General features: G+C 38.2%; 1 protein-coding gene across 1 annotated transcript; it reads right to left on the bottom strand.

Annotated features, from left to right (window-relative positions):
* Positions 1-544: 544 nt before the first annotated feature.
* LOC110497494 (hairy and enhancer of split-related protein helt-like) lies at positions 545-3,090 on the bottom strand. Its single transcript, XM_021573623.3, has 4 exons — positions 2,422-3,090; positions 1,760-1,864; positions 1,409-1,505; positions 545-1,163 (listed from the first exon to the last, which is right to left on the bottom strand). Exons 1-4 carry the CDS (start codon positions 2,446-2,448, stop codon positions 679-681), a joined length of 714 nt encoding a protein of 237 aa, XP_021429298.3. The 5' UTR covers positions 2,449-3,090; the 3' UTR covers positions 545-678.
* Positions 3,091-8,887: the final 5,797 nt, after the last annotated feature.

Raw genomic sequence — 8,887 nt, 5'->3', positions numbered from 1 at the left:
CTGGCTATAATCCGTTTCCACTAACATTGCTATATGCTCCAAAAATGCTAGGATATTCTGTAACTTGCTAAATAACCAGTTAAAGGACGTTATATACTTTCTTAATTCCATTATTTTACTTTTAGATGTGTGTATTGTTCTGAATTGTTAGATACTACTGCGCTGTTGCTGCTAGAAAGACAAGCATTTCGTTACACCCGAAATAACATCTGCTAAATATGTGTATTTGACCAATAAAATGTGATTGTATTTGTTTAAAAACAGTTTGTATGAAAGGACAACACCCTTGGTTAGTTTAAAATACGCGTAAAAGAAAGTTAACCAGCCTATCCCTTTAAGAAATACAAATATATATTTTTGTAGAAATGGCCTGAGTGGTTTGACTGTAACAGGCTAACTCTTCTGTAATAAATTATTTAGAAGAATTAACAATTAGGCCTATTCATAATCAATAGACCAACGCTATTATACCATCAGATTTTTAGGGAGATTTTCACCAATTGATGACCAACCTATGTTATAATACCACAAGAAAACCAAAAACTGTGGGAAATAAACATTTACTTTTATTTTAAAAAAAAAATGTATTGTACAGTATACAATATCCACAATCTTTAAGTATATTATTATGAACACATATATAAATAAAGACAACACAAAATGGTTGCCGGATTCTATTTACAACGCGTGTTGCGTACTGTGCAAACTGAACGCATTCGCGTGCGGGTGGCCGTTGAAGAAGTTGAAGTAGTGATGGTCAAGTCCTTGCACTGGTGACAAGTAGCCACCGTGGTGCTGTTGCATCGGCGCGGAAAGCGGCACAGTTGGGTACGACATGGTTGGACTGCGTGCAGTGCTGTGCCAAGAGAAGTGTCCGGGTGGGCTCTGCTGAAACACGGAGTCGCTGGGGCTGTGGCTCTGGTGTGACTCCGGGGAGGAGTGAAACTGGCACAGATAATCTGCCTGGTCTGGCAACGCGCCCAGGGAGCCGAACACCGGCTCGTTGACGACCCTGGACTTGGACTGAAGAAAGGCCAGGATCCTTGCGTACTTGATGTCTTTGGTCTCAACCCTCTCCTCCGTGGTCAGGTAGTGTACCAGGTTCTTCATGCACTCGTGGTAGCCGTAGTGGAAGTAGTTGGCGAACTCCCCCAGTAGCTCACCTAAAAGGAATCCGAAGAAGGGGACGATCAGAAAACACACCGAAACGCCGCTATTATTTAAGCTATTACATTCAAATGTGAGGATATGTTTACGATATAGACTACAGTGATGATGATTGATATTACGGTGATAAATGTGTAAACCAGACACCTGGAATGGAGTAAAAGAAGGTGGAACAGGATAGGGATGCACTCTGGGTGAGAGCCCCGGGTCCGTGCGCATTGGAGCCAACAGGAATACGCACCTTTTTCTCTGCCCCTGGGGAAGTCTGCGGAGTGGAGCGCTCGTAGATACTGAACTGTCATCTCCAGAATCTCGGCCTTCTCCAGTTTTCCAGAGTTCTACCATCAGAAAAAAAAGTTATTAGAACAAATATATTAAGTCGTTTAAATACACTAAATCAAACAGATGAGCCTACAGACGGCAGACATTATGTAGGCTACCCTATTTGTCACGCATAGCAAGGATTTAATGCAATGAGTAGGCTAAATAATAAATATATTTAGCCAATATAAACTTCGAATAAGATGATTTAGGCTATCCTTTATGAATTGTGAATAAGATTATTTAATTTCACAACTGTACTGTAGGCTACCTGTTTCGCGCGCGCCATTGGCACAGTTTTCCCCAGTTCGTTTAGACAGCGGTTGATGCGGTCCCGTCTTCTTTTTTCTATCACTTTATGGGAGATGGGAGTTCTCTGTTGAAAAATAACAACGCAAATGATTAGATAAACAAACACAATCAACAATGGGACAGGTCTAACGTGTATAGCTCTGGAAACCTATAATAAAAATCTGACTGAAACTATAATGAAGACGAAACTACTTGGAAACCAAACGGCAAAGAGACGCATAAGCCTTGCCTAGCCACCTTGATGCGCTTTTGTGCACTAGAGCGTAATAGCGCTTGCGAGTACCACATGGACCAAGGCAGGTGCCAAGGCTCCAACACAACCATGGGGTATGGCACACATGGTTTTCAAACCGTACATTATACTATTTTACTGGTAACTTAAGACAATTTTCTTATTTGAAAATCAATTATTTACATTTTAGTAGTTTTTGCAAACTCAAATGTATTGGTTCCGATCGATTTCCATGGACCCAAATTTCGCATTTGACTACACATAGCCATAATGATGGTACATTATGAGTACCAAAGTAAATTATTGTAATAAATATTAAAATAACGACTAGAAAAGGCCACGATTTCCGAGTAGGTTTCCATCCCAAAGCGCAGAAAGGGAGCGCCTACCTTGCGATCCTTCATCTTGGATGCCATCCTTTGGCAATGTGCTGATAAAGTTTTAATTCAAAATATTAATGCCAAGAGGCAGTTTGGATGTGTGTTCCTTAGCTTGTAGACTAGGTAGACTGAGAGGTGAGCTGAGAAGCTGCCCCTTATAAAGCGATCATCCGAGGGACTCCAGCATTCATGGTCTAAATTATTCCATAGGATTAAAGAGCAAACTTCTGGTAAATGTGAGCATTTAGGATCAGTTAAAGAACAAGTAAAACGTCTGAAGCCGTGGGCTAGCAGGGGGAAAGACTTGCTTTGTTCATCCACGTGGCTGTTCAAAAGACATGCACGTGATTATTTTTATAATATTATTTGCATAGTAACAACTCAGGCGGGAAATGTGAACTGAGCATTGGGTTCGCCTGATCCGACCGGGCGCAGTGCGCGCACTGAAAACAAAGCCGCCGAAAAAATACCCCTCTTTCTTCCAACTCGCGTTTCTCACACGATCGCCTGTTTACAAATCCCAGCAAGCGAACTTAACTTCCATCCAAGCCCTGTCTGAGTTTTAAGGCCTGTCCAGTGCCATTAGAGTAATTAAGTAAGCCTTTAATAGGCTGTTCCGCCAAGTTCAAGGGAGAACTTTTGGAGACGGAGTCCCCCCGTTTGTTCTCCGCGTTTCTCACACGACTTGATGACACGTCCATCTTTTATGAGAGATGGCAAGCTTTTTGTTTACATTCTTTATTTCGTGGGAGTCCTAGGCAGGTGTGTGATGGGTCTGGCACACGAGCGTCGCCTGCGTACCGGCCGGCGTCTCCAGCAGTCTTTGGCACTAGAGGGTTACCCACCACCGAGGACTCTTTGGAGAGGCTCAATTTGTATCCTATTATCCTATAAGAAAATGTCTATTGAGTTGAGTGAATAGTTTCATTGGCCTACATTTTAATAATGCTGTGAAAGAAAAGGGAGAAATAAAGAATACAGCTGGTGTGAACGTGCATTATCCCCGTCACCTGCGTCAGGGGTAGCCTAGAGACCCCTATTCATTTGCCTAATTTCGGTCAACTTAACAAACTTTGGGAGAAATTATTCTGGTATTGTTGTGAAGGGTGAAGCTTTCTGATCGAATTAACAGCATGTTTTGATCCGGTAAACGTCATTAGAAAGAAAGAAACAATCGCGTTTAAAGGGGCCTGGGTAATGCGCCAAGTGGAGACGCCAAAGCGCAAACTTCACAAAGGGACCTAGTAAATACCACAGGGGACTTTTGTACCCTCACATTGCTCAAGTTTTCTCCAACAAAGGGCATTATTTTATACTTGAATACATTTCGTACAACAATTGTCTATTTTCTTCAAACATATTTTCACAGCAAGTTTAACAACAGGTTTATTGTGTACGCTCCGTCTCACAGATTCAGCCTTGGGTCTCATGCGCCAAAACCGTTTTCTCGTCTGCTTTTTTTCATCGGGACGTTTTAATCTTGAAAGTTTCGCCGTGTTTCATATAATTGATCCTGTGTGCAACTTTTGAGAGAAAAAAAATAATAAAAGAAATGGAGCTTAAATAAAATATAAAGGATCCCAGGACTTCTAAAGCGTTGGAGACTAGAGCACCACTAGAGAAAGGCGCCGGTGAACAGGACTGGGCCATTAAATCCCATTACTTTTATTGTGGATTTTTTTTAACACGTCTTTATACATGTGGTCTTTGAAAACAAGAACAACAAGGTTTTTATGACTTTTTATTACGTTTTATAGTGTGACTATGTCCTATCGAAAGTCTACAACGAGACTTTAGGAACTATTAACGGTGGTTAAAGACGATGCGTCATAGTTTTCTTACCGATCCTTGACATGTTTTATAACTACATTTTATTATTCAAACTTTAAATTACATGTTTTCTAATCACTGTGGTAAAAATCGAGTTATGAGGTTGCTAAATGTTTTGTTGTTGTCATTTGTACTATTTACATAGATGTAAAACGGCCGTGGTGGATGTTTGGGCACTAGGACTGCGTCTCCATGCTGTATACTCCAATATACCCTAATGCTCCATACTATACACATTTTAAATGCTCAGATCACGTGGGATGTTTAAAATAATGACACATATGTTTTCATATGGCGTTATTTGTTCAGTATTCTAACCACAATAAAACAACTATTATATTCAGTCATTAAATGCATGAAGCCTAATTATTTAATAATAACATAAAAGACAACAAATTAAAGCGAGCTCAGATTAGATATTAGGTTCTGCATTAAACAAAAATAAGTGCATAAGAGCAGATCAAGTCCATGACAAAAATAAGATAGCAGTATCATGATAAAAAAACTAATATTTATGTATTTGCAATAAATAAAATAAAATGTGAGCACCAAATGCCTTATATATGTCATGTAAAATCAACCTATTCTCAGAGCATTTCATATTATTCTGTTCGTAAAAGGCACTCCCTTTAGCATGATATGTTACGTTTTGTATGGTATGTATCAATTTTTGGATGTCCATTACCCAGTTCGTATGATAAGTTACGAATTACAATTCATATTATATGTTACAAATTTGTAAAATGTACAATGTGTTAAGAATTTGCTAAACTTACAATATGTTACATATGTTATTTGCAAAACATATGATATTGTAATGAAACAGGCAGGGAGCAGGTCTCGAACCCTCGACCTTCTAGCCCGCGCTATCGACTGTGCCGCAAAAGCATGCTCGTGCAGCAGAGTCGATTTCCACGCTTATAAACCCAGGGTCATTACAATATGTTACAAAATCCAGATAGGTGGCTAACATTAGATAGCTTGCTAATGTTAGCTAGGGGTTAGGGTTAAGGTTAGGGCTAAGTTTAGGAGTTAGGTTAAAGGGTTAGGGGAAGGGTTAACTTAAGGTTAAGGTTAGAGGAAGGGATATCTAACATAAGTAGTTTCAAATAACTAAAAAGTAATAAGTAGTTGAAAAGTTGCTAACATGTTAAAGTTGTCCGTGATCAGATTCGAACTTGTCACCTTTGAGATGCTAGATTTTCACATTACTTGCTCACCCATCCACCCTGACTAACCATCATACTAATTTGAGGGTCCTTGATTTATATTTACTATGTTACGTCTAGTCTATGAGACCAGGCTGGTAAAATAGGCCAAATAGATTATTATCTGAGAAGCAACATAATACCACCAACAGCAAACACATAGTATTTTATTAACAAAAATGTTTTATGAACAGTTATACATTAGGAGTTGAATATCATCATACAATTCCAGTGTTCCCATTAAGGGTTCGGGTTAGTTCGTAAATTCACTGGAGTGTCAGAGTGCGCTCTGGGCGGTTCATTCATTCAGAGCATTGTCGGATTGTCAGTTTTTAAAATTCCGAGCGTTTCGCTCTCGGAGCATTCACAGTATCTCTTAACTCTACACGATATCAGGCGATGAAACATCGGAATCCATTCAACACTACCTAGTATGCTTGCTAGCACCCACATGATATCCAAATGTTCGCTGATAGTTAACATGAGTAGGGTTGATCCAAGCGTAAACGGTTTAGCTGCAAAGTCGAAGGTTAGAGTGGGTGAAAGGAAGAAAAGATCTAGGCTACCTAAAAGTCTGAATCCATGTAAAATAAAATAATATTGGCAGCGGTTGCATCCCACTGGGCACAGATGTAAGTTCAACGTCTCGTTTTGATTTCAATTTGGTTGAGTTGTTAATTAACTAACGTGAATTCAGCAAAAAATGTTGGGTGAATTATTTTTCAATAAGTCACATAATCAGTTGCATGGACTCACCTGTGGGCAATAATTGTGTTTAACATGATTTTTGAATGACTACATCATCTCTGTACCCCACACATACAATTATCTCTAAGGTCCCTCAGTCGAGCAGTGAATTTCAAACAGATTCAACAACAAGGACCAGGGAGGTGTTCCAATGTGTCACAAATAACTATTGGTAAATGGGTAAAACATGAAGAAGATATTAAATATCCCTTTAATTAAGCATGGTAGAGTTAATAATTCGACTTTGGATGGTGTATCAATACACCCAGTCACTACAGGCGTCCTTCCTAACTCAGTTGTCTGGAGGGAAGAAAACCGCTCAGGGATTTCCTTCCTCTCCGGCAAACAGTTACAGAGTTTAATGGCTGTGATAGGCGATAACTGAGGATGGCTCAACAACATTGTAGTTACTCCACAATACTAACCTAATTGAAATAGTGAAAAGAAGGAAGACTGTACATAATACAAAAATTCCAAAACATGCAGCCTGTTTGCAAAAAGGCACTAAAGTAATACTTCAAAAAATGTGGCAAAGCAGTTATTTTTTTCCTGAATAGAAAGTGTTATGTATTGGGCAAATCCAATGCAACACATTGCTGATTATCACGTTCAATATTCTCAAGCATAGTGGTGACTGCATCATGTTACGCTTGTAATCGTTACGGACTGGGGAGTTTTTCAGAATAAAAAAGAAATGGAATGGCTTTAAACACAGGCAAAATCTGCTTTCCACCAGACACTGGGAGCAGGACAATAACCTTAAACACAAGGTCAAATACACACTGAAGTTGCTTACTAAGAAGACAGTGAATATTCCTAAGTGGCAGAGTTACAGTTTTGACTTAAATCTGCTTGAATAATCTATGGCAAGACCTGAAAATGGTTGTCTAGCAACGATCAACAACCAATTTGACAGAGCTTGAAGTATTCTGAAAGGAATAATGGGCAAATGTGGCACAATCCAGTTGTGAATAGTGCTTAGAGACTTACCCAGAAAGACTCACACCTGTAATCGCTGCCAAAGGTGATTCTAACATGTATTGATTGACTCATGGCTTTGAATACTTATCTAATGAAGCTAAGTGTTTTAATTTTCATAAATGTTAAATGTATCTTAATCCCCCATGCATTACTTTAAAATTGAATATTCTCATGCAAAATGAGAATCAACCAATGTTTCTCACTAACTACAATTTAACATACTCATCAAACGAATGTACTAAACCATCCACATTTTTGTTTTTATTCATTACAATAATATTATACTTATATAGGTTAAAAACCTCATTCTAAGAACTGCATAGGCCTATTAATTTTTTTAAACTAGGCAAGTCAGTTAAGAACAAATTCTTATTTACAATGACAGCCTAGGAAAAGGGGGTTAACTGCCTTATTCACGGACAAAACGACATATTTTTACCTTGTCAGCTCAGGGATTCGATAGAGCAACCTTTTGGTTACTGGCCCAACGTTCTCACCACTAAGCTACCTGCCCCCCCAATATTAGGTAGTCAATGTGTTATCAACCTATTTCCGAAATTATTTGTTGTAGGTATAAGATTTATTATTACAAAAATAAATTACAGCCCTTATGGTAATGAAGTGTTAAACCCTGGACAGGTGTTAAACATTGTCATGAGCTGCGCTGTGACCCGCAATGACCTATCGTGAGTCCCCGACACCAATCCTTTAGCTTCTCGCGCCACCCTGAGTCTGATCTGCCTCAGTTCACACTCTCACCATTGTGTGTGAAAATCAAATAAATAAGGAATACAAACAAAAATAATACATGGTGAAAATAATGATGGATAAATGCAAATAATCAATGATATTATATTACGTTTTTTTCCAATCACTTTGGCACATTTTTTAGATGTATGTGGTACTATATTTGAAAACTAAGTACAAAATTCTAAACTGATAACTGTTATAATGCCACCTATATCTTATTTTCAGAACCTTTGATTGCGGTTTCCCACAGTTTTCTCCCCTGAGTCATTCATGCAAAATCAAGGTTTTCTGTGATATACCATGAGAACATTTTGTTTAGTCACCAATACATCAGATAATGAATGATAGGCTGACCATTTAGTCATTTTAGCTAGGCTACCATTTCCAGTTTCTTTCAATGGCTTTGGCACTTATTTTCACTATGTGGGGAATTTTCAAAACTCCAAACTGGTAACCCTTGTAAAACAGCAAGCCTTATTTAAAACCCGTTATTATGTATTCATGTTGTTTGGAGACATCTTTCACCACATAACCTTTGATCCAAAATATACATTTACTGTGAAATACCATAAGAACATTGATTTAATCACCAAAACACAACATAATGATATATTCTCAATTGAGTCATTTTAACAACCATTTAATCCAATAGCAAAAAACACATGTTTAAAAATTGCCCTTTGAATATAATATGTAACAGTACTGTAAATTACAGTACATTACACTATTTTCAAATTATACAATTGCACTACCCATAAACATTCACTGGAAATCTAATTTCCATAATTTATATCCCATTAAAGGTGTGATCACTGAAGACATCATTCATAATCAATGACGCAACAAAATAAATGTATTGTTCAGATATAATGACAACATAGGTGCATTGTAATCAAATGAAATAAATGAATACCTGACAAGCCTACCTTGAGGATTAGCAACACCGGAGGGTTAGCTTT

Source organism: Oncorhynchus mykiss, chromosome 19, assembly GCF_057628025.1.
Source record: "Oncorhynchus mykiss isolate SJ-2025 chromosome 19, ASM5762802v1, whole genome shotgun sequence".
Lineage (NCBI taxonomy): Eukaryota > Metazoa > Chordata > Actinopteri > Salmoniformes > Salmonidae > Oncorhynchus > Oncorhynchus mykiss.
This window is presented reverse-complemented; position numbering and strand designations above follow the sequence as displayed.